Source organism: Rhinolophus ferrumequinum, chromosome X (genome assembly GCF_004115265.2).
Source record: "Rhinolophus ferrumequinum isolate MPI-CBG mRhiFer1 chromosome X, mRhiFer1_v1.p, whole genome shotgun sequence".
Taxonomy (NCBI): domain Eukaryota; kingdom Metazoa; phylum Chordata; class Mammalia; order Chiroptera; family Rhinolophidae; genus Rhinolophus; species Rhinolophus ferrumequinum.
In genome coordinates, this window is record NC_046284.1 from 26,114,847 (window position 1) to 26,142,246 (window position 27,400).

Genomic DNA, 27,400 nt, shown 5'->3' on the forward strand with positions numbered 1-27,400 from the left:
TCAGAATTTATCTGTATATTTCAGCTTTTACTACCTTTTGTGGTAACAAGTTTCACACTGTCAATCTCCGCTGAATACATCTCTCATCTTTTCAGAATCTCTTAATTGAGTATAGTGATCTTCTATTTTGAGAAACTGAGCACAAAGAACAGGGATGTCCCCCAGCATGCTGATATCAGTTGAGATGTTTATTGAAGGAGAGAAGAGAACTAAATCTTTTTCCTCAGAGGATATTGTGTTTAAGAACAAAGGAGGCACCTTACGCTTGCAACAACAAGAAGCTAGTAAATACAGGGTAATTGGGGGGATGCGTCTGGATCTGAGCAATGAGAAGACATGAACCTCATGATGATGATTAGCTAAGGTCAGTTACTAGAGGGCATCAGAATACTGTCCTGTGGAGTTTGGGTCTTAATATTATAGGCAGCAGGAAATTGTTCTAAGTTCTCGAGCAGGAGTATATTAAAATTGAAATTTGTTATATTTGAAATTTGTTATATTTGTTATAATTGAAATGTAAAATTTGTTATTATAACTGAAATTTGGCAACTACCCTGTTTCCCCGAAAATAAGACCTAGCTGGACAATCAGCTCTAATGTGTCTTTTGGAGCAAAAATTAATATAAGACCCGGTATTATATTACATTACATTACATTACATTACATTACTTTATATTATATTATATAATATAAGACCCAGTCTTATATTATAGTAAAATAAGACTGGGTCTTATATTAATTTTTGCTCCAAACGACGCATTAGAGCTGATTGTCCAGCTAGGTCTTATATTCGGGGAAACACGGTACTTAGTAGGTTTGCCTGAATAGAGACTTTGGCCCTCCTTAGTGAGAGGATGGCGCATCATACCAGGATTGAAAATGTCCACTTGGTTAATTTTCCCCATTGCTACTGGTGCAAAACAGAGTTATACATTTTCCTCTGACCATCCCACATCAGAGACTGGTTTTAAATTATGTTTTTAGGAAAATTTTTCCCTCTCAGAAAACTCTGAATGTTATCAGAAGAACCTTGAACCACTCTTATGGGTGGTTCTACATGTTTACTGTGCTCTAGAGGTAGGTACTATGTAAGAGGGAGACAGACAGCCGTCCATATCAGGGAGGACTTATAGCAAAGGTTTATTTCTATTATATGGTACCAAGGGCTATTGTGTGGCTCTAATCCTTGGGTGTTTCTGTTGTTCCAAGCACAGCTCTTCCTTAAAGTGATCCTTAACAACTGCTATGGGAGCAGTTTCAAGCAGCCACCAGCTTCCCCAGGGAGCTCTTCTCTGACCACTTAAATACTCCTTAGAATCTGAATCACCATCTTAACACTTGATTATTGGTCTTACCTTATTCTTTAGCTGTTTCATATGTTAGTTATGTTTTTCCCAACAACATTAACTCCTATTTCTCTGTTCTTCATTCGTTAGACCCACAAACACTTGTTGGCTGATTGATTGTACTGATCAAAGAGCAACAATGAAAAACATAGCAAGAAAGCTACAAGAAAGATTTAGAAGAAGAGCATTGTATAGATAACCAGTCCATATTACCAGTCTGTGAGGTAGAGGCCTGCCATGGAATCTGTCTGGTTCTTACCAGCTCCACTCAGGAATCTCTTTTGAGATTTTTCGTGTGAATTGAAGTCTGTGGCATTATCATTGTCCCTCCAATGAACTAGCATGCTAGGGGGTGGGGGATGGGACATGACACACCAGCTCAGCCTGGCAGTGCTAGTTACCGCTGGTCAGTACCACCATGTGGATCATGGGACATATGGGAGTCCAGTCATCTAACCCAGCTATGGAAGCCTGAGGCCAGTCAAGAAGTTGGTAGAGGATGACTTCAAATGACAGTGCCTCTTGAGATGGCAGAAATGAAGACTAAATGGGACATGGTTACATTTATAAAATTCATAAGGGAGAAAAGTAACTTCTAACCCCCTGTAAAAGGGAAGGCTTCTTGGTACTTTGAAAACAAAGGAGAGTTGTGTTTCTAGAAGTGTATGGATATCATTATTCTAAGAAGTGATATTGATGGAAAGCAGTAGGGAGTTTCAAAAACAGCTTATATTCGTGGATGATAGATCCAGTTTTTCTTTAAGAAAAACTAGTGATGTCTGAGGATACTCCTGACTTTTGAGGTCGATATTGGGAATTACCACTAAATCTTCACATAGCTTATTCCTGTCAGAGACAGATCTCTAGCTTACTGCAATGATGGGACTAACCTGGGGGGGTATTTTTGATCATAACTATTAAAGATAGGCACGATGGGTTGTAGTTCACAACAGTTTTAGCTGCTGGCTCTCTAAGTTTCCTCTTACTTGGAGTAGAAAGGCCCTGTTGGTCCCACATCTGCCTTTCCAGCCACGCCCACTCACTTGCAACAACTGGCTGCCAGTAGCCTCATCTCTGTAGAACAATACAATGGGCCTGTTGTGTACTTGTTGACATACAGAGTGGATTGTTTTAGCAGGTGCAGAATATAGTCTGTGTGGAGATTACAGAGATCTTTATCTGTGATGGCATAGTGTAATTCAAATCTAAGTTGTCCTTTGTCCGATTGACAAGCAGGTGCTGGAACAGGCCTTAGTTAAGCTCGGCAGGCCCTTCTGTGCATGGGGGCAACATTAAATTGTGTGTGTGCGTGCGTGTGGTTGTCCAACTCTCTCTGTATCTTTTCCCCATAATAAAACAATTTAAATTCCCTTTGGTGTCTAGTCAGATGGCTCTAATTTTTCTAAGGCTTTTGATTGGAGACTACACATGGGTGCAGTTTGAGTCCTGGAGACATTACTTCTTTGTTCTGTTTTCTGTTAATGTGGTAACTTCACTTGTTCATGAAATGGAGCCTCGTGTTTCTCCTGTGGCCTTTGGGTCCCTGATAAGTGGAGGTGACTTTCGTTTCTGAATTCACTTCTTGATTATGTGTACCAGTGAAGGGGAACAATGGAAAAGAGGGTAATCCACACAAGGACCTTAATTACCCTGAACTCAGCCAGATCTTTAGTTCTCCAAATGGTTTCCCCTGCCCTTGATGTTTAGGAGAAGGAAGTAAATCATACAAAAGCAAGCTAAGACCAAGGATTTTGTTAAAACATACAAGCAGGCAAGCAAAAAAAGAAAAAAAGCCACAAAAATCATTTTGCAAGTTCACTACATATGTTCTTGTTCATGACAGATGGTTCAGCCTAATATTACAGTTGATTTGCATCGCCATCAGTTGTGTGTGGGGTGGGGACTCAGGGGAGGATCTCATAGGGATTGTTCTAAAACTGCAGCGAGGGGGCGGCTGGTTAGCTCAGTTGGTTAGAGCATGGTGCTCTTAACAAGGTTGCCTGTTCGATCCCCTCATGGGCCACTGTGAGCTGTGCCCTCTACAGCTAGACTGAAACAACTACTTGACTTGGAGCTGATGGGTCCTGGAAAAATACACTTAAATAAAATAAAAGTTAAAAATAAAAAACAAAAATAAAACTGCAGTGAATGTAGAACCCAGGTTAAAGGTTTGCTTGATCCCCATGCCCATGAGGTAAGCCTTTTTCTTCCTTAGCTTACTTTTCTCTGCTCTCCTTCTGGCCCTTGCTCATCCACTTATAGTCTGAATGCAAGAGAAGGTCTCTGTGTTGAAGGAGAAAATGTGCCTCAGGAAGAGGAGAATAAAAATAGGTCAGTGATAATTCTCATCACATATTCCTATTTGGTTTGAAATTCAGTTCAACTCAACAAGTATTTGTTGATAGCTTCTTTTTTTTTTTTAGTTTATTGGGGTGACAATTGTTAATGAAATCACATAGATTTCAGGTGTACAATTCTGCATTACATCGTCTATAAATCCCATTGTGTGTTCACCACCCAGAGTCAGTTCTCCTTCCATCACCATATATTTGATCCCCCTTTACCCTCATCTCCCACCCCCACCCCCCTTACCATCTGGTAACCACTAAACTATTGTCTGTGTCTATGAGTTTTTGTTTCTCATTTGATTGTCTTGTTCTCTTGTTGTTTTTGGTTTATATACCACATACCAGTGAAATCATATGGTTCTCTGCTTTTTCTGTCTGACTTATTTCACTTAGCATTGTACTCCCAAGATCCATCCATGTTGTCACAAATGTTCCTACAACCAAAACGTCCTTCGATAGATGAATGGATAAAGAAGTTGTGGTATATATACACAATGGAATACTATTCGGCAGTAAGATAAGAAAAGATGATAGCTTCTTTATTCCCATTCTTGTTTTAGGCTCCGGGAGATAGAAAACCATGCAGATAATGTTAATAGCTGACATTAACGTTTGCTGTGTGGCAAGTGCAGTTCTAAGCACTTTATTTATATCCATGCATTTGATTGATACAATGAACCCATGAAATACTATTATTCTCATTTCACAGATAAAGAGACCAAAGTTAACTAAGTTTTCCAACAAGGAACCGGTAGAGCCAGAATTCAAATACAAGCATTCCTGCTCCAAAAAGACAAGTTTCTTGCTCTTATGAAGTCCAGTTGGGGGAGATGAGGTTAACATAGTGAAAAACAACTAGGAAACAATACAAGGCTTTAGCAGTGAGGATGACAGGGGCAGAGAAGGGAGAGATTAATGCAGTTTAGGATAGGCATTTTGGAGGAGGCAAGACCTCTCAATCCCAGATTTTCATCTATCAAATGGGTATAGTAGACTCTGCCTCATAGATTTAGTGTGAGAGTTGGATGAGATGAAGCATGAGAAGAGCTTAGTGCAGTGCTTGGCATATGGTGAGCGCTCAATAAATTATGGTTGTGATGATGACAATGATGGCATTGATGTCTCTGGGACCTGAAAGATGAGTAGGACTGGGGATATCCAAAGAGGAAGAGGAATAGTGAATTCCAGGTGAATTATGAGGAAAGAGGGAAGCAAACATGATGTTGGGAAGGGGTACTTAGGAGATACAATTTTCTTATTTCCTTATGGTCACTAGTCACCTACTAGCTGAGCTAATTGAGAGCAGAGGAATGGATGTTGCAAAGTCAATTGGCAGCCTTGAAGATTTTCATTGGCCTAGAAGCAAACTGGACATACTCTCTGTCTGACACTGGGACCCTGCTTCATGACTAGTCCTCATCTTTTCTTCCTCCTCCTCTAGCTCAGGCCTAATGCCAGATGAATGGGTATGAACAGCTCTTGACATTCCCAGTGGATACGAAAAGCTGTAGACATTCCTAGAATGAAAGCAGCTTGTGGTACTTGCAAGTCCAGGCTCAGTTGCTTCCCTGACCGTTCCTGAGGCACAGGGGAAATGCGGCTCCTGGCAGGCTGGCAAGAGGGACTGGGCTTGGGGGTAAGAGATCCCTTGAGACTGTCCTCTGTATGTTATAGGTAGTATCAATTATTTATTTGTTGAGTCCCTACTATGTACAGAACCATATGTTAGGAGTTTTGGGTTATTCAAGAGAAGTAAAACGTGTGGTCCTTGCCCCCGAGGTACTGATGATTTTGTCGTGGAGATCAGATTGACATACTGGTAACGATTCAAGGTCAGCATAGGGTAGGTATAACTAAATGTTCAATTGCCTGCTTTTTTCAGATGTCGCTACCTGGCTGTCCAGCTGTCTCCTGCCATCCCTGTGTTTGCTGCCATGCTCTTCCTTTTCTCCATGGCTACACTGTTGAGGACCAGCTTTAGTGACCCTGGAGTGATCCCTCGTGCCCTACCAGATGAAGCAGCTTTCATAGAAATGGAGATAGGTGAGTTTAATAACTGGCTGGCAAGACACTGCAGTGGGTAGTTTTAATCAGCAAGGGAAGGGAATCATAATAATAGTTGCAGATTAACAATCACTTTTAGGCTTTTCCCTCTAAAATCCTGAATCTAAGATCATGACCACCCTATGAATTTGGTTAGGCAGGTGTAGCAAGATTTGAAAGTCATATGCTTCCTTCTTCCCTGTGTTGGGTTGCATTTCAGAAGGCATTTGTTACCAAGGTCCGATGCACTGTTTCCAAAAGGATTTCTTTTTGAAAGCTATAAACCTTATCTTCATAAAAATATTTTTGTATGTGTGCCCATATATACAATTTTGGATACAATTCCAGAGATTCATAGACCTTTTGAAGCACATTCATGGGCCCCTGACCAAGAATTCCTGCTTTAGGTGAACACATAAGGTGAGAGGAGACAGCTCTGGTGCCAGGAACCATTGAGAGGTCTACGTATGGTATGAGAGCAGTTACAGGCTCATTACAGAGCAGTCTGCAGCTCAAGGTAGAACTTCTTTGGGTCAGAGATAAAGTACTACCATTATCCAGGAGCCAGGGTGGCTTCGAGAACTGAAGCAGAACATCCCAGGACTAGAGGAGGGGATGTTCTGGGAGCTCACATTGGGAAAGAAGGCTATGATGTCAGTGCTAGTAGGGACTGGGAGCCCAACAGACCCAACAGCAGTACCTGCCTAAATTGTTCTCAAGTCCGGTATCCCAGTAGCTTGAGTCAGCATCCAAGCTGGATAGAGTTGAAGAAAGGGACTGAGGACTTGTAAGACTAAAAGCTATGCCAATGGAGCATCAGTCTGTGGTTAGCCTTTGGTTCTTTTTTAAAAATTATTTTTTTTCCAGTTACAGTTGACATTCACTATTATTTATATTAGTTTCAGGTTTACAGCATTGTGGTTGCACATTTATGTAATTTACACAATGAACCTCCGATTGGTGTAGTACACCCTTGGCATGGCATGATATATTCTTGTTTGGACATAATTGACTATATTCTCTATGCTGTACTTTACATCCCCGTGACTATTTTGTAACTACCAATTGGTATTTCTTAATCCTCCCACCTTTTTCATCTAGCTTCCCAGCCTTCCTCCCCTCTGGGAACCGTCAGTTTGTTCTTTGTATCTATGAATCTGTTTCTATTTTGTTTGTTTATTTTGTTCTTTATATTCCACATATAAGTGAGAACATATAGTATTTGTCTTTCTCTGTCTGACTTATTTTACTTAGCATGATACCCTCTAGGTCCATCCATATTGTTGCAAATGGTAAGATTTCATTCTTTTTTGTGGCTCAGTAATATTCCTTTGTATACATGTACCACCTCTTCTTTTTCCAGACATCCATTGATGGGCACTTGGGTTGATTCCATATCTTGGCTATTGTAAATAGTGCTGCAGTGAACATAGGGGTGCACATATCTTTTTGAATTAATGTTTTGGATTTCTTTAGATAAATACCCAGAACTGGATTTGCTGGGTCATAAAGTAGTTCTATTTTTAATGTTTTGAGGAACCTCCAAAACGTTTTATGTAGTGGCTGCATCAATTTGCAATCACACCAACAGTGTATGAAGGTTCCTTTTTCACCACATCTTTGCCAACACTTGTTTGTTCATTTATTGATCACAGCCATCCTGACAGGTGTGAGGTGATATCTCACTGTGGTTTTAACTTGAGTTTCTCTGATGATTAGTGATGTTGAGCATCTTTTCATATGTCTATCGGCCATCTGTATGTCCTCTTTAGGGAAATATCTGTTTAGATTTTTTGCCCATTTTTTAATTGGATTGTTTGTTTTCTTGGGGTTGAGTTGTATGCATTTTAATAAATTGTGGATATTAACCCCTTATCAGATGTGTCATTGGCAAATATCTTCTACCATTCAGTAGGATGTCTTTTCATTTTGTTGATAGTTTCCTTTGCTGTGCAAAAACTTTTTAGTTTGATGTAGTCCCATTTGTTTATTTTTTCTTTTGTTTCCCTTGCCCGAGGAGATACACCAGAAAAAATACCACTAAGGGCAATGTCAGAGAGTTTACTGCCTATGTTTTCTTCAAGGAGTTTTATGGTTTCGGGTCTTACATTTAAGTCTTTAATTCGTTTTGAGTTTACATTTGTATATGGTGTAAGAAGGTGGTCCAGTTTCATTTTTTTGCATGTATCTGTCCAGTTTTCCCAAGACCATTTATTGAGTAGACTGTCATTACCCCACTGTATGTTCTTGTCTCCTTTGCCATAGATTAAATGATCATATAGGTGTGGGTTTATTTCTGGGCTTTTCATTCTGTTCTATTGATGTGTGTGTCTGGTTTTATGCCAGTACCATGCTGTTTTGATTGCTAGCCTTGAAGTATAGTTTGATATCAGGCAGCGCGATACCTCCAATTTTGTTGTTCTTTCTCAAGATTGCTGTGGCTATTCAGAATCTTTTGTGGTTCCATATAAATTTTAAGATTATTTGTTCTAGTTTGGTGAAAAATGCCATTGGTATTTTGACAGACATTGCATTGAATCTATAAATTGCTTTGGGTAGTATGGACATTTTAATGATGTTAATTCTTCCTATCCATGAGCACACAGTATGTGCTTCCATTTATTTGTATGCTCTTCAATTTCTTGTTCAGTGTCTTATAGTTTTCTGAGTACAACCTCCTCTGTTAAATTTATTCCTAGGTATTTAATTAATTTATTTTTTTGATGTCAGTGTAAGTGGGATTGTTTCTTAATTTTTCTTTCTGACAGTTCATTATTGGTGTATAAAAATGCAAATGATTTCTGATTATTAATTTTGTATCCTGCCACGTTACTGAATTCATTTATCAGTTCTAATAGTTTTTTGGTGGAATCTTTGAGGTTTTCTCTATATAGTATCATGCCATCTGCAAATAATGACAGTTCTACTTTTCCAATTTGGATGCCTTTTATTTCTTTTTCTTGTCTGATTGCTGTGGCTAGGACTTCCAATACTATGTTGAACAAAAGTACACACAATGGGATTTATAGATGATGTAATACAGAATTGTACACCTGAAATCTATGTAATTTTACTAACAATTGTCACCCCAATAAATTAAACACAAAAAAACAAAAATAGTGGTGAAAGTGGGCATCTTATCTTGTTCCTGATCTTAAGAATGCTTTTAGCTTTTCCCCATTGAATATGAGCTTAGCTGTGGGTTTGTCATATATGGCCTTTCTTATGTTGATGTATGTTCCGTCTATTCCCATTTTGCTGAGAATTTTTATCATAAATGGATGCTGGATTCTATCAAATGCTTTTTCTGCATCTATTGATATGATCATATGATTTTTATTTTTCATTTTGTTTTCATTGTCTATCACATTAATTGATTTGTGAATACTGAACCAACCTTGCATCCCAGGAATAAATCCCACTTGATCATGGTATATGACCTTTTTAATGTATTGCTGTATTCGATTCGCTAATATTTTGTTGAGGATTTTTGCATCTATGTTCATCAGGGATATCGGCTTATAATTTTATGTTTTTGTAATGTCTGTCTGTTTTTAGGATCAGGGTAATGATGGCTTTGTAAAATGAGCTTGGGAGCTTTCTCTCCTCCTGAATTTTTTGGACTAGTTTCAGAAGGACAGGTGTTAAGTCTTCTTTGAATATTTTGTAAAATTCACCTGTGAAGCCATCTGGTTTAGGACTTTTGTTTGTTAGGAGTTTTTTGATTACTGATTTGATTTTGTTCATAATAATTGGTCAGTTCAGATTTTCTGTTTTTTCTTGATTCAATCTTGGAAGATTATATGATTCTAGGAATTTATCCATTTCTTCCAGATTGTCCAATTTGTTAGCATATAATTGTTCATAATATTTTCTCATAATTCTTTGTATTTCTGTGGTGTCAGTTGTGACTTCTCCTTTTTCATATCTGATTTTATTTATGTGTGTCCTCTCTCTGTTTTTCTTGAAGTGTCTGACTAAATGTTTATCAGTTTTGCTTATCTTTTCAAAGAACCTGCTGTTGCTTTCATTGATCTTTTGTGTTGCTTGTTTAGGTTCCATTTCATTTATTTCCACTCTGATCTTTATTATTTTTTTTTCCTTTTACTCAGGGCTTTGTTTGCTGTTCTTTCTCTAGTTCCTTTAAGTGTAAAGTTAGATTGTTTATTTGAGATTTTTCTTGTTTCTTACTGTAGGCCTGTATTGCTATGAATTTTCCTCATAGGACTGCTTTTGCTGTATCCCATAGATTTTGGGTCGTTGTGTTTTCATTTTCATTTGTCTCAAGGTATCTTTTGATTTTTTCTCTTGATCTAATTCTTGACCGATTCATTGTTTAATAGCATGGTATTTAGCCTCCACGTGTTTGTGTGTTTTTCAGTTTTTCTTGTGATTGATTTCCAGTTTTATACCATTGTGGTCAGAGAAGACGCCTGATATGATTTCAATCTTTTAAACTTTATTGAGACTTGTTTTGAGGACTAACATGTAGTAACAAGTCTATCTTGGAAAATGTTCCCTGTGCACTTGAGAAGAAGGTATATTCTGCTGCTTTAGGGTGAAATGCTCTAAAAATATCAATTAAATCCATCTGGTCTAGTGTGTCATTTAAGGCTGCTGTTACCTTGTTGATTTTCTATCTGAAAGATGTTTCTATTGGAGTCAATGGGGTGTTAAAGTACCCTTAGTATGATTGAATTACTATTGATCTCTCCCTTTATGTCAGTCAATATGTGCTTTATATATTTAGGTGCTCCTATGTTGGGTGCTTAAATGTCTAGAAAGGTTATATCCTCTTGTTGGATTGATCCTTTTATCATTATGTCATGTCCCTTTTTGTCTCTTATTAGAGCCTTTGTTTTAAAGTCTATTTTGTCTGATGTAAGTATTGGTACTACCCTAGCTGTTTTGGTTTCTATTCACATGAAATATCTTTTTCCATCCCTTTACTTTCAGTCTGTGTGTGTCTCCATCTGAAGTGGGTGTGTGGAGACAGTATATATGGATCTTGTTTCTTATCCATTCAGCTACCCTGTGAGTTTTGATAGTAGCATTTAAGCCATTTACATTTAAAATGATAATTATTGATAGATACATAATTACTGCCACGTCATTATTCATCTTTATGTTGTTTTTCCCCATTCTTCTTAAAGAAGTCCCTTTAACGTTTCTTGTAATACTGGTCTGGTGATGAACTGCTTCAGATTTTTCCTGTCTGAGAAGCTCTTTATCTCTCCTTCAATATTAAATAATAGCCTTCCTGTGTAGAGTAGTCTTGGTATATATAACTTTGGATATTTCATATCAATCCCTTTTTTCTTACAAAGTTTCTGTTGAGAAATCATCTGACAATCTTTTGGGAGCTCCCTTGTAAGTAACTAGTTGCCTTTCTCTTGCTGTTTTTAGGATTCTCTCTTTGTTAACATTTACCATTTTAATTATGATGTATCTTGGTGTGGGCCTCTTTCAATTCATTTTGTTTGAGACTCTCTGTGCTCCCTGGGCTTGTATGTCTATTTCCTTTGCCAGGTTAGGAAAGTTTCCATTCATTATTTCTTCTAATAGGTTCTCAATCCCTTGCTTTCTCTCTTCACCTTCTGTTACTCCTATGAGGAGAATGTTCTTACACTTGTTGTTGTCCCAGAGGTCTCTTAAACTAGCCTCATTTTTCTTGATTTTTTTTTCTTTTTGCTGTTCCAATTGGGTGTTTTCTGCTACCTTGTTTTCCAAATTGCTTATTTGATTCTCTCCTTCATCTAGTCCACTGGTGATTCCTTCTAGTGCATTCTTCATTTCAGTTATTGTATTCTTCACTTCTGACTGGTTATTTTTATGGTTTTTATATCCTTATTTATGTTTCTTATCTCTTTGTTGGGAGTTCTCACTATGTTCCTTGAGATTCCTTATAACCATCATTTTGAACTCTTTATCTGGTAAGTTATTGCCTCCATTTTGTTTAGTTCTTTTTTAAATTTATTTTTATTTATTTAGTTAGTTTTTATTAGTTTCAGGTGTGCAAAACAATGTAATAGTTAGACGTTTATCATTTATATCCCTCACACAGTGATAACCCCCCTCCCCCAATCTACTACCCTTCTGACGTTGCATACAGCCATTATGTTTCCACTGTCTCTATTCCTAATGCTGTACTCCACTTCTCGTAAATATATATATATAGAGAGAGATATAATATATATAGAGATATATATATCTATAATATAGAGATATATATATCTATAATATATATAGATATATAGAGAGATATTATATATATATATATATATATATATATATATATATATATAGAGAGAGAGAGAGAGAGAGAGAGAGAGAGAGAGAGGGAGATGACATTCATTATTGTTCAGCTTCAGGTGTACAGTGCAGTGATCAGGCATCTACATCATCCCTGACGTGGTCTCCCTAATGAGACAAGTGTCCATCTGATACCCTGCAAAATCTTTACAACATTATTGTTTTAATTTTTTTTTAAATTTTTTGCGGTGACAATTGTTAGTAAAATTACATCGATTTCAGGTGTACAATTCTGTGTCACATCATCTATAAATTACATTGTGTGTTCACCACCCAGAGTCAGTTCTCCTTCCATCACCTTATATTTGATCCCCCTTACCCTCATCTCCCACCCCCCACCCCCCTTACCCTCTGGTAACCACTAAACTATTGTCTGTCTTGTCTATGAGGTTTTTTTTTTTTCCCTTAGACGTTTATCATTTATATCCCTCACACTGTGGACCCCCCTCCCCCCATCCACTATCTCTCTGACATCGCACCGAGCCATCCCATTTCCACTATCTCCACTCCCAATGCTGTACTCTGCTTCTTGTAAATGTATACATACCTATATATACATATATATATATATAAAATATTATAGTTGGCATTCATTATTGTTCAGCTTCAGGTGTACAGTGCAGTGATCAGGCATCTACATCTTCCCTGAGATGGTCTCCGTAATGGGACACATGTCTATCAGATACCCTACAAAATCAATTATACTACAAGGTTACAGCAATCAAAACAGCATGGTACTGGCATAAAAACAGACACATAGATCAATGGAACAGAATAGAGAGTCCAGAAATAAATCCATGCCTATATGGCCATTTAATCTACGACAATGGAAGCAAGAATGTACGATGGGGTAAAGACAGTCTATTCAATAAATGGTGCTGGGAAACCTGGACAGACACATGCAAAAAAATGAAGCTGGACCACCTCCTTACACCATATATAAAAATAAATTCAAAATGGCTTAAAGACTTAAATGTAAGATCTGAAACCATAAAATACCTAGAAGAAAATATAGGAAGAAACATCTTTACAACATTATTGATTACATTCTTCAAATTGACTTTCGTATTCCCGTGGCAATATTGTGGTTACCAACTATGCTTTCTAATACCCTCATCTTCCCCTTATCCCCACCGACCCCATCTAGCAACCCTCAGTTTTTCCTCTATGTCTCTGAGACTGTTTCTGATTAGTTCGTTCATTTACTCTTTTCTTTAGATTCCACATGTAAGTGAGATCATATGGTATTTGTCTTTCTCTGTATGACTTATTTCACTTAGCATAATGTTCTCTAGGTTCATCCTTATGGTTGCAAATGGTAAGATTTCATTCTTCTTTATGGATGCGTAATACTCCATTGTATAAATGTACCACAGTTTCTTAATTCAGTTGTCTACCGATGGGCATTTTGGTTGTTTCCATGTCTTAGCTATTGTATACAGTGCTGCAATAAACATAGGGTGCATAAATTTTTTCGAATTAGAGTTTTGGATTTCTCTGGATAGATACCTAGGAATGGAATTGCTGGGTCATAAGGTAGTTCCATTTTCAGTTTTTTGAGATACCTCCATACTGTTTTCCATAGTGGCTGCACCAATCTGCAATCCCACCAGCAGTGCACAAGGGTTCCCTTTTCTCCACATCCTCACCAGCACTTGTTTGTTGATTTATTGATGATAACCATTTTGACTGTGGTGAGGTGGCATCCCATTGTGGTTTTTATTTGCATTTCTCTAATGATTAGTGAGGTTGAGCATTTCTTCATATGTCTGTTTGCCATTTGTATGTCCTCTTTAGAAAAATGTCTCTGCATGTCCTCTGCCCATTTTTAATTGGGTTGTTTGTTTTTTTTGGAGTTGAGTTGAGTGAATTTTTTGTAAATTTTGGATATTAACCCCTTATCGGACATGTCATATGCGAATATCTTCTCCCATTCGGTAGGATCCCTTTTTGTTTTATTGATGGTTTCCTTTGCTCTGAAAAACCTTTTTAGTTTGATATAATCCCACGTGTTTATTTTTTCTCTTACTTTCCCTGCCCGAGGAGATACAGCAGTAAAAATCTTACTCCGGGTAATGTCTGCAAACTTTCTTCCTATATTTTCTTCTAGGAGTTTTATAGCTAAAGATCTTACATTTAAGTCTTTAATCCATTTTGAATTTATTCTTGTATATGGTGTAAGGAGGTGGTCCAGCTTCATTTTTTTGCATGTGTCTGTCCAGATTTCCCAGCACCATTTATTGAATAGACTGTCTTTACCACATCATAAATTCTTGCTTCCATTGTCGTAGATTAAATGACCATATGTGCATGGATTTATTCTGGGCTCTCTATTCTGTTCCATTGATCTATGTATCTGGTTTTATGCCAGTACCATGCTGTTTGATTACTGTAGCCTTGTATAATTTGATGTCAGGTATCATTATACCTCCCATTTTGTTCTTATTTCTCAAGATTCTCTAGGCTATCTGGGGTCTTTTATGGCTCCATATAAATTTTAAGATTATATGTTCTATTTCTGTGAAAAATGTCCTTGGTAGTTTGATAGGAATTGTGTTGAATCTGTATATTGCCCTAGGCAGTATGGACATTTTAACTATATTAATTCTTCCTATCCATGAGCATGGTATGTGTTTCCATCTATTTGTATCTTTTTTAATTTCTTTCTTCAGTGTTTTATAATTTTCTGAGTACACATCTTTTACTTCTTTGGTTAAATTTATTCCTAGGTATTTTATAGTCTTTGAAGCAATTGTAAAAGGGATTGTTTTCTTAATTTCTCCTTCTGATATTTTATTATCGGTATATAGAAATGCAACTGATTTCTGAATATTAACTTTGTATCCTGCTGCTTTACTAAATTAATTTATAAGTTCTAATGGTTTTTTCGTGAAGTTTTTAGGGATCTCTCTACATAGTATCATGTCATCTGCATATAATGACAATTTTACTTCCTCCTTACCAATTAGGATGCCTTTTATTTCTTTTTCTTGTCTGATTGCTGTGGCTAGAACTTCCAGCACTATGTTGAATAGAAGTGGAGAAATTGGGCAACCTTGCCTTGTTCCTGATCTTAAGGGGAATGGTTTTTAGCTTTTCCGCATTGAGTATGATGTTAACTGTGGATTTATCATATATGGCCTTTATTATGTTGAGATATGGTCTCTCTATTCCTACTTTCTTAAGAGTTTTTATCATAAATGGCTGCTGGATTTTGTCAAATGCTTTTTCTGCATCTATTGATATAGTCATATGATTTTTATTTTTCATTTTGTTAATGTGGTGTATCACATTAATTGATTAGTGGATATTGAACCACCCTTGCATACCAGGAATGAATCCCACTTGATTGTGGTGTATGATCTTTTTGATGTATTGTTGAATTCTGTTTGCTAATATTTTCTTGAGGATTTCTGTATCTATGTTCATTAGGGATATTGGCCTGTAGTTTTCTTTTTTGTAATGTCTTTCTCTGATTTTGGGATCAGGGTTATAGTGGCCTTGTAAAAAGAGTTTGGGAACCTTCCCTCCTAATAGATTTTTTGGAAGAGTTTGAGGAGAATAGGTGATAATGCTTTTTTGAATGTTTTGTAAAATTCACCTGTAAAACTATCTGGTCCAGAGCTTTTGTTTGTTGGGAGCTTGTTGATTACTGATTCAATTTCCCTGGTAGTAATCAGTCTACTCAGGTTTTCCGTTTCTTCTTGAGTTAGCCTTGGAAGGTTGTATGCTTCTAGAAATTATCCATTTCTTCCAGATTGTCTAATTTGTTGGCATATAGTTGCTCATAGTAATTTTTAAAGATTTTTGGTATTTCTGTGGTGTCGTCACTTCTCTTTCATTTCTGATTTCATTAATTTGGATCCTCTCTCTCTCTCTTTTTTTTTTTTTTTGATGTGTCGGGGGTAAATGTTTGTTGATTTTGTTTATCTTCTCGAAAAACCAGCTCTTGGATTTACTGATCTTTTGTACTGCTTTTTTTGTATCTATTTCATTTATTTCTGCTCTGTTCTTTATTATCTCCTTCCTTGTATTCCCTTTGGGCTTATTTTGCTGTGATTTTTCCCAATTCCTTAAGTGTAAGGATAACCCATTGATTTGTGATTTTTCTTGTTTCTGTAGGAAGGCCTGCATTGCTATGAATTTCCCTCTAATGACTACATCCCATAGATTTTGGGTCATTGTGTTTTCATTTTCGTTTGTCTCAAGATATCTTTTGATGTCTTCCTTGATTTCATTGTTGACCCATACATTATTTAGTAACATGTTATTCAGCCTCCATGTATTTCTGTGTCTTCCAATTTTTTTCCTGTAGTTGATTTCTAATTTCATAGCACTGTGGTCAGAGAAGACATTTGGTATGATTTCAATTTTCTTAAATTTATTGAGACTTGTTTTGTGGCCTAACGTGGTCTATCTTGGAAAATGTTCTATGTGCACTTGAGAAGAGTGTGTATTCTGCAGCTTTGGGGTGAAATGCTCTGAAAATATTGATTAAATCCTACTGGTCTAATGTGTCATTTAAGCCTACTCTTTCCATATTTATTTTCTGTCTGTAGGACCTGTCCCTTGTTGTCAGTGGTGTGTTGATGTCCCCTGCTATGGTAGTGTTACTGTTGATCTCTGTCTTTATGTCAGTCAATATCTGTTTTATATATTTAGGTTCTCCTATGTTGGGTGCATAGATGTTTACTAGGGTTATGAGCTTTAATTGCTTTTGGCTTGTCAGTAGGTGGGATTGACTCCTAGGCTGACTGGTTGTGAGACTTGGCTCTGCCCACAGTGGATGATCTGCTGCATGAAGGTTGACTGCTCAAATGAGGCTTGGCCCCTATGGGCTCTTGTGCCTTGAAAGAATTCCCTCTGGGTATGTCACTTGTAGGTCAAACCTGGTAATACTCTGGTTTGTTCTGGAGTTGGCCTCTGGTTGTATTGAATCTTGTGCCTCTTAGGCTGGGCCCTGGTGTAGGGCAATTTCAGAACAAAGCAAATCACCAAGCACAACAACAACAGCAACAAAAGAAAAAACCAAGTACACTCACATGTAGAAACAACCGATAACCCACACTCAACACAGGCAAAAATATCAAAAATGCAAAAACACAACAAAACAAAAAAAGCAGCACCAGTCTTGGCTTAAGCCCACCAAGTAGTCTCCAGGTTGTCCTTTGCTGTACCAAAGAGTCCTCTGCGTCTTGTGCAGGCAGAGCCGGCCACCTGGTGCCCAGAGTGACACTGGCAATGCAGTTCTAGATAAGTGGGGCTATGGGGTATGGATGGTAGTTTTTACAAAGGCAGTGCAGTTTCTGCTCTTGCCTGCACATATGCGCACTGAGAGTAACACAGCCATCCCTGTGTCCAGGTCTCCTGAGTCTTCGGGCACTTCTTCTGTGTGTGTATGTGTGTGTGTGTGTGTGTGAGTGTGTGTGTGTGGAGGGTTTGAGATTTCTGAGCTACTGAAAGCCTAGAGCTGCCTCTGCCATCTGCTGTTGACCCCTAGGTGTGTCTCTGCAGTTGTAATTGCCCTGCACTAGGCAGGCCAGAAAGTGTGGAGGCTGGGGATGGAGGAGTCTTCTCTCCCAGCCCAGCAGTGTCACACTCTTCCCAGCCTCTTCCCTGGGTCACAGCAGCTGCAAACCAGGTCTTCCCAGATCCTGAGTACTACTGCTCCTCTGTAATCTGACACTACTCCTCAGTTCAGGGGACAGCTTGAGTCTCTGGAAGGGTGGGGGTAGGATTGGGAGAGTGGGGGGAGGGGCCCAGGTATGGTGTTTACTTCCTTTGTCCTGCCTATGTCCCAGCTGGAGGTCTCAGCTGAGGTTACTGCCTGAAAAGTTGGATATGGGGCTCTCTCAGCAGGAGAGATCAGCTATGAGATGCAGGGAAAGAGTCCACCTCCTGGCTCTTGTGGTCTCTGTTCTGTTCTGGGACCCCCTGCGTCTCAGCAGCCAGGATGCTGGCTGCATCTCCACACTGCTCCCTTCCCTCTTCCCCTGCTTGCTCAGTTTGTCCACCTTCAAGTAATCCTCGTATGAGTCTCTTAGCTGTTCTGTGTGATGAGCAGAGAGTCCTTTGATGGGTTATAGATGTTCAATTTGTGGTAATTTCCGAGGAGAACTCAAGGAGACCACCTTGCTGCTGCCATTCCTATGACGTCACTTCCCTCTCTCATTTAGTTCTTTTTCAGGATTTTTCTCCTGTTCTTTCATTTGGGACACATTTCTTTATTTCTCCATTTTGGCTGACTCTTTGTGTTTGTTTCCATGTATTATGTACATCTCCTATGTCTCCCAGGCTTGGCTGGGTGGCCTTATGTAGTTGGTGAACTGTGGGACCCAGTGGCACAGTCTCTGTGGTCACCTGCACTGGGTGCTCCAGGAGTGTCCCTTGTATGGGTTTTACATGGCGTCCTATTATAGTTGAGCCTTGATTGCTATTGGCACATCAGTGGGTGGGATTGACCCTTAGGCTGGCTGGCTGTGGGGTTTGGCCACACCCACAGCTTACAGTCTGCTGTGTGTGTGGGCTTAACGCACAGAGCAGAATTTGCCCCAGTGTGCCCTGGTGCTTGTTGAGACCACCGTTTGATCATGCCACTTGTGGGGCTAATTGGGTGGTACTCTGCTGTGGTCTGATGCTGTCCTCCAGGTATGTTGGTTCAAGAGCCTTTTGGGAGGGGCTCCAGTGCAGGCCCAGGTCACCCACTGTCTTTGACCAACTGGGGAATAGTGGCTACAAAGTGATCCATGGTTGGTTGCTGCTTGTGCTGGACCTGGAGGTATGTTTTGGAGGCAACGTTTCAAACCTAGGATGGCTGCCACCATTTCTGGGCCTGGAGTAGCTCCACACAAAGCCCAGGACACGTCGAGTCCTGCTGCTGCCTGCCAGCTCCCTTTAGCCTCAGCTGCTGTTAGAGCCTTTTGTGTTATGCTAGTTGGATGCTCTGGGGAGTTACGGAGTCACCAGGAAGGGACACGTTTTCACCACATTAATGTAGATTCTTGTTTGGTGCCAATGATGGGCCTGGGGCTACTCACCAAAATTCTCAGAGCACACTGAGAGCAGATGCTACTACCAGCCTGGTTCCCACGGACTCCTGAGTGTTTCCCCAGAAAGAGTACAGTGTGGCTACTGCAGTGGGCTGGCTGCTCACTGAGACAGTGCCTCAGGTGTTAAGCGAATTTGGTGGGGCTGGGTCCCAGGGAGTCACCAAGGTGGAGTGAGTGGGTAGAGCAAGCGGAGTTCACCAGGCCAATGCAGATTCAAAATTGGGCGCTCGCATGTGTGTGTGTGTGTGTGTGTGTGTGTGTGTGTGTGTGTGTGTAACACAGGAAAGATGGCTCCTGCCTGCCCATTGCATGGGAGGAGCATTCTACACAGAGAAAATGGTGACTGCCCCTCCAGTTCTTGCTCTGAAACCACACAACTCAGTCTCTCTCTCTCCTGAGTCTCTGATGCCTCCTGAGTCACTGTCCCTCTGCCAGAGCCCAGGGTGAGTGTCTGTGAGCAAGTGAACTTGTGCATGGGCCCTTTAAGCGGATGTCTGTGTCTCCCACAGTCTTGTTTCCCAGCAGAAAGATCAGAATACCCACTGTTTTTCACAGCAGATTTGGGGGCTCCTCTTCCTAGCTTTGTACTCAGGGCTGGGGAGCCTGGTGTGGGGCTAGAGTCCCTCACTCCTCTGGGGGTGACCTTTGTGCCTGAGATATCCATTCCGATTCTCAACTGCCACACACAAGTGTGGGCAAGTCTGTTCCATGTCTCTGCCCCTCCTGCCAGTCTTGATGTGGCTTCTTTATGTCCTTAGTTATAAAACTTCTATTCAGCTAGACTTCAGATGTATCTCCAGGTTGATTGTTCCATAATTTATTTGTAATTTTATTTATTTTATTTTATTTTTTAAATATTTTATTGGGGAATATTGGGGAACAGTGTGTTTCTCCAGGGCCCATCAGCTCCAAGTAGTTGTCCTTCAATCTATTTGTGGAGGGCGCAGCTCACTGGCCCATGTGGGAATTGAACCGGCAACCCTCATTCAGAGCTTGCGCTCTAACGAACTGAGCCATCGGAACGCCCCTATTTGTAATTTTAATGTGGTCACGGGAGGAGGCAAGCACAGCATTTATCTACTCCACCATCTTGGATCGCCTTTAATTCTTTTAGGGTGTGTGTTTGTTTGTTTTTTTGGATTTTAATATTATTTAATTAAAAACACAAATCTATTTGGATTCTAATAGGTATTGCTTTACATTTACATGTTATTTTTATACTATTATCTACCTATCCAAGAGGATAGTATGTCTTTCTATATTTTCAGATTGAATTTTATGCCCATTAATAAAAATTTTATAGTTTTCTTTATCTAGTTTCTGTACTTCTCATATTGAGTTTATTCCTAATGTTTATATGCATAGTATTGTCAGTGAAATATTTCCTCCCATTTCCACTTGATTTCTTTTTTCCCCTCCAGCTTTGTTGAGATATAATTGACGTATAACACTGTGTAATTTTAAGGTGTAGAACTTGTTGATTTGATACTCTTTTAGGGTGCTTTGAAAGTGTCCAAACTTTTGTATTTTTTTCTTTTATTTTAGCTGTGTTTCCTATTCACTTGTTAGTGAATTTCTTTTTGAAAAATTCTGGCCTGTTTTAGTTGGTCTATGGGGACATAGATTTGTGCACATCTGAGCTTGAACTGCTTAGGGATGGGGTGAGGATGGAAATAGTGGGAAGAAAGCAGAAGTGAGGTTTGTTGGCATAGCTGGAATGCCTTGACTTGTCTCTTGCACCTCACAGCAGATTGTTAACAAGGTTAGCTCTGTTTTGCCAGATCACTGGGCCTGAGGTCCAGGATTGAGCCGTCATGTTGTGATCTCTGCATTTAGCATATTTCTCTTGATAGAAGAGTATGTTCTTGAGTTCATACATATGTTTATTTTTATTCTGGCAAGTTTTTGTCAACCTACACTTAGCATTCAGCCCTGTATAGCAAGTCCTCAGATAACATCATTTTGTTCAACATAGTTTTGTTATAATGTGGATGAGATGCCGTAAGAACTTAACTCTTATTTATATCAATTAGCCTATGGTAAACTTGGTTTCATTATACATCATTCTGCTTAACGTTGCAGAATCTATTGATGACAATAAGTGAGGACTTACTGTATTGCATATGCTGTGTGTATGTGGGGGGAACAGAGAGAAGAAGATGGATGATTTCCTTGTGTCATAGCACTTCATGGGGAGGATGAACCATGAACTCTCCCAGGTGCCCTCATATAATGCACATGGAAAAAAAATATTAAGGTGGCATGTTGGTGCTCATATCATTCTCTAATGAATAGCCATCCCCATTGTTTTAAGACTTTTGACACACTGCTATTGTTTGATTTCACAGCATTCACCCTACTCTGCAAAAAAAAGGAAAAACATTCCATAAGGCAGGTAGTCTAAAAATCAAAGTGAATTGAAAAGAATATTCTGTTTTTAGAATTATTCTGTACAGCGAGCGTGCAATAAGACAGGCACTCACATATGCTGCAGATGGGCGGGCATGCAAATTTATACAATCTCTCTGGGAAGCAGTTTGGCAGTAATATTATGGGCTTTAGGTTCATACTCTTTGACCCAGTAATTCCAATTCTCTCAGGGTTTAGCTAATGGAAATAAACAGATTTAAATGAATTACTGTAGAAGGAATTTTAGTGCATCTTTTTTTTTTCTTTTTCTTTTCTTTTTAATATAGGCCCAGCTATTTTTTTTTTAAATTTATTGGGGTGACAATTGTTAGTAAAATTACATAGATTTCAGGTGTACAATTCTGTATCACATCATCTATAAATCCCATTGTGTGTTTACCACCCAGAGTCAGTTCTCCTTCCATCACCATATATTTGATCCCCTTTACCCTCATCTCCCACCCCCTACTCCCCTTACCCTCTGGTAACCACTAAACTATTGTCTGTGTCTATGAATTCTTGTTTCTCATTTGTTTGTCTTGTTCTTTTGTTGTTTTTGGTTTATATACCACATATCAGTGAAATCATATGGTTCTCTGCTTTTTCTGTCTGACTTATTTCGCTTAGCATCATACTCTCAAGATCCATCCATGTTGTCACAAATGTTCCTATATCATCTTTTCTTACCGCTGAATAGTATTCCATTGTGTATATATACCGCAACTTCTTTATCCATTCATCTATCGAAGGGCATTTTGGTTGTTTCCATGTCTTGGCCACCGTAAACAAAGCTGCGATGAACATTGGAGCATACGTGTCTTTAAGTATAAATGTTTTCACAGTTTTTGGGTAGATACCCAGGAGAGGGATTGCTGGGTCATATGGTAATTCTATTCGTAATTTTTTGAGGAACCTCCACACTGCCTTCCATAAAGTCTGCACCAGTCTGCATAAGGCCTAGCTCTTTTAATGTTGGCAACTTCAAATATTACTGCTCAGACTTCAACATATTTTTCTTTTTTTATGTTTCAAAAATTAATTTTAACACGTGTATATATTCTTGAAGAAAGGAGGAGGAGATTGGGATTGGGGTGGTGATCAAAGGGGATTTAGCTTTATCAGTAATATTTTAAATTTTTGCATGCAGCATAATTTAAATAGTAAATATCCAGAGCCAACTGAAATGCCTAACTATATGGAATGGTTAAATAAATAATAGTACATGCATATGATGGAATATTATATTGCCAATAATAACGTTTTGAGAAAAAATTAACAAGCATGGGAAAAATGTTTACTATATAATCTTAAGTGAAAAACACAGGATACAATGTGGTATTTATAATATCTCAAATTTTAAAAAATTATGAATGTTTATGTGTTAAGAGAAGATAAAAGAAAATACACCAAAATGCATGAATACCCTTGAGTTGAGAGACTGTCAGTGATTTTTGGTTTTACTTATTTATATTTTCTGCTTTTTCCAAAATTTTTACAATAAGCATGTATTACTCTTATTTTAAAATAATCGTTTTTCTGATTCTAAGTATTAGTAGTCTTTTTTTCATGCATATATTTTATTTTTGCAAGGTAATATCCTTTTATACGTGTTGCTTTTTGGCATACATTTTCATTTTTCAGTATATTGTGAAAATTTTCCTGTCATCATTCGCTTGTCTAAAACATTTTAAATGGCTGTGTAATATTCCATCCTATGCATGTATCACAATTCACTTAACCAACCTCCTACTGTGACATTGAAGTTATTTTCAGTTTTTCACCATTAAAAGGGACTCTGTGACAAATATCCTTGTGTCAACATGTTTTGTACATCTCTTTGTAATTTTGATAAGTTCCTAAAAGTAGAATTTCTGGGTCAAAAAATAAGCACATTTAAAATTTTGGTAGCCACTGCCACATTGCTTACTGGTAATGTATAAAAATGCCTACTCCCCATCCTTGTGAGCACTGAGTGTTTTTATTCTTTTTAATATTTGTTAATGTAGGTGGAAATGTTATCTTTGTGTTAATTTTTATTTCTTTGATTATGACTGAGGTTGGATGTTTTCATTTCATATGTTTTTTGGCCAGTTTTATTTCTTCTTTTATGACTGTTTTTCTTTGTAATCATCTAAAAAAAACTTGAAGAAGCACTTTTTCATATGTACAAAAGAAGAATTGCATGGCACTCAGTGGAATTTTGGGGGGACACTGATGTTGAGAGTCTAGTCTGGAAATGCTAGTCTGTTGAAGGCAGTGGGCCTAGGGATTACTCCCATTGGTTTTGGAGAGGTGGTGAGACTTTTGGCTTCAAATGATGGGAAGCAGTGATGTTAACTGTCTTTACTGATCTACAGAAGCTACCAATGGTACCGTGCCTCAGGGCCAGCGACCACCCCCTCGTATCAAGAATTTCCAGATAAACAACCAGATTGTGAAGCTGAAATACTGTTATACATGCAAGATCTTCCGACCTCCCCGCGCCTCCCACTGCAGCATCTGTGACAACTGTGTGGGTAAGTAAAACCACTAGGACTTTGTCTGGGGGAAAAGGCTGAGTTGAAGGAGAGGGTCAGGGTGATTTTTCTCAGGAAAACTCAGTAGGAGTGGGAAGATAGATTTAGATAGGAAATAAGCTTTTGAACAACTGTAAATCAACTGTACTTCTGTAGATTAAATTGGAATTTAAATGTCTTCCAGTCTAAAATTAAAACACACACACACAAACACCTCTTTGGTAAATGAGGAAATAATTGACTTGTTTTTCAAATCTAGATTTTCCTCTACTAGACCTGTTTCAAGTAGAATCTGCCTTACATAGTGGGAGGAGAACCCTAGTCCACTGGAGGGCAGCATCGGGGAAGGAAGGGCTATGTAAGAAGAAGTGGTCCAAAGCAAGTTGCTAGCATTTGTTGAGTTCCTACTATATACTAGGCACTGTGCAAAGTACTTTCCCTTTCTCTCATTTATGACCTGTAAGAACCCTATGAGATAGGCATTACCCCATTTTACAGATGAAGACACAAGGGAAGCACCTTTGTGTAGGTTCATAAAATGAGTAAGAGATGAAGCTGGAACAGGTCTGATTCCAAAACCCTTATTTCTTCTTTCTCTGCTGCTGCTGCAAGGATGGAGGGCATATGTGTGCATAATACAGGGGTCTGTGCTTCTATTTGCATGTATGTGGCTTAATTGTAATCACTTCCTAGTGTGTGCTGAGCCATGGGAAAGATCAGAAACAGGGAGTAAATATGTCTATTGGTAGGCATATATGCAATTCCTTATAGTATCAATAGGCATACTCCCAGCATTCTTTATATGTGCCATGGAACAGGCCTGAGTACATTGCTTTCTTCTTATTATTAGTCAATACTTTAGGCAAAGGTTGAGCTGTATCTTATTTTATATGGTAAAAGGCTGTATGTAAATAGGATTTTTATAAATTGAAACTGATGTGAAATGAACCAGGAAACTTGATATTTCAAGAAGGTCTGATGTGAAGGTTTTCATAGGAATTCCTTCTCCTTATTAATATTCTTAAATATAAAGAACTAATACAAATTCATTTTTTAAAAAGAAGCACTAACATTTCAGTAGAAATGACACTTCAGACAGTTCATAAAACAGGAAATACAATTAGCTAGTTAACATGAAAAAAGTTTATCCCTATTAAAAATCAAAGAAATAAAAATTAAAACAGGATCTTTTAAATCTAGAAAATAAGCAAGGAGAACCTGATAATGCTTAGTCTTACATGCGTAGGAGGGCAAATTGGAAAACAAAAAATTGGGAAGCAACCTACTAAGATTCATAAAAGCGTTAAAACATGCGTACCCTTTGATGCCAGTGATTCCCTTTCTAGGGATTTATCCTAAGAAAATAATTAGGAATGTGGTAAAAGATTTAGGTATGGAAATATTTACCTCAGGATAATAATAATAATAATAATAATAATAAAAATTTATAAACCTAATTGTCCACCGGTAGATAAATGGTCGAATAAATTGTGGGACAATAGACTTTTATGGAAAAACCTCATACCAGAAAGCAAAATGAAATAAAACAGAAGGTAGTTACATGTATAGTGTGACTTCAGTTACACATTTTAAAAATGTAAGTTTGTATATTTCTTCTTTTATGAGATATGCAAGAAAATACTCCAGAATGCTTATAGTTTGTTATTTATAGGTTGTGGGATTTTGAGTGATTTTGTTTCCTTCATTTAAAAAAATATTTTTCGGCCGGGCCAGTGGCTCAGGCGGTTAGAGCTCCATGCTCCTAACTCCGAAGGCTGCCGGTTCGATTCCCACATGGGCCAGCAGGCTCTCAACCACCGAGGTTGCCAGTTCAATTCCTCGACTCCCACAAGGGATGGTGGGCAGTGCCCCCTGCAACTAAAATTGAACACGGCACCTTGAGCTGAGCTGCCGCTGAGCTCCCGGATGGCTCAGTTGGTTGGAGTGCGTCCTCTCAACCACAAGGTTGCCAGTTCGATTCCTCGACTCCCGCAAGGGATGGTGGGCTGCGCCTCCTACAACTAGCAACAGCAACGGAACCTGGAGTTGAGCTGCGCCCTCCACAACTAAGACTGAAAGGACAACAATTTGAAGCTGAACGACACCTTCCACAACTAAGATTGAAAGGACAACGACTTGACTTGGAAAAAAGTCCTGGAAGTACACACTGTTCCCCAATAAAGTCCTGTTCCCCTTCCCCAATAAAATCTTTAAAATATATATTTTTCAGATTTTCTATAATGAGCATTTATTGCTTGTATTATCAGAAAAAAAAGTGTGATTTAAAATACAGTAAACTGTATTTGTATAAATCTGCATTTCCAATGTTTTTATATGGCAGGTTTTCTTAGAGTAAGACTTGAACATGTCATTTTTCTCTCCATCTTCTTTCCTTTTTCTGGAAAGATAAATTGTAGCCCTTTAACTGGGAGATGTACCATTCTTACAGCCTTATTTTTTGATTACTACACAGCTCATTGTTCTTTAGAAATTATATATTTTATTGTTTGTACTTTTTTTGTTCATTAAAATAATGTATGTTCATTGTAAAAAACATGGGAAGTACAGAAAGTGTAAATAAGTAAAACTTAATCCCTAACTCACTCTCCATTTTGCTGTATTTCCTTCCAGTCTCACTCTTGTTTGCAAAATTAGATCACACATGAGTTTTTAATCCTGCCTTTTTCACTTAACGTTATATCCTGAGCATTTTTAATACATCTTTAATACATGTTTTTGAATATATTATTTTAACGACTGCATAATCCATCATCTGGCTATACTCTAGTTTATTTAGGCAGTCTCCTATCAGATCTTATTCACGATTCCATTTTATTCATTATTATAATACTGCAATCAAAATTATTAAATTTATGGATGTGGTGAAATTAGAACCTTCATACATTTCTGGTGGGGATGTAAAATGGTTCAGCCACTGTGGAAAACAGTTTGGCAGTTCCTCAAAAAGTTCAGCACAGAATTATCATATGACTCAGCAATTCCACTCCTGGGTATATACCTGTATTATCCTGCTTGGGCTGCCATAACAAAATACCACAGACTAGGTGGCTTAAATAATAGAAGTTAATTTTCTCACAGTTCTGGAGTTTAGAAGTCCAAGATCAAGGTGTTGACAGGGTTGATTTCTGGTGAGGCCTCTCTCTCTGGCTTGCAAGTGGCCACCTTCTTGCTGTGTCCTCCATGGCCTTTTTTTCTGTGCTTGTGCACTCCTGGTGTCTCATCCTCTTCTTATGAGGACACCAGTCTTATAGGATTAGGGCCCCACCCTTACGGCCTCATTTAACCTTAGTTACCTCCTTAGAAGCCCTATCTCCAAATATAGTCACGTTGAGGGTTAGGGCTTCAACATATAAATT

The 27,400-nt window shown here is 38.4% G+C and overlaps 1 protein-coding gene across 2 annotated transcripts in view; it reads left to right on the forward strand.

Moving 5' to 3' along the window:
* ZDHHC9 (zinc finger DHHC-type palmitoyltransferase 9) overlaps positions 1-27,400 on the forward strand; it is a 48,832-nt gene that overhangs the window by 7,538 nt on the left and 13,894 nt on the right. For both annotated transcript variants that reach the window (XM_033116961.1, XM_033116972.1), the window contains 2 exons: positions 5,577-5,737; positions 23,865-24,023. In XM_033116961.1, coding sequence (XP_032972852.1) covers positions 5,577-5,737; positions 23,865-24,023 — 320 coding nt within the window. The remainder of the gene's footprint in view (positions 1-5,576; positions 5,738-23,864; positions 24,024-27,400) is intronic.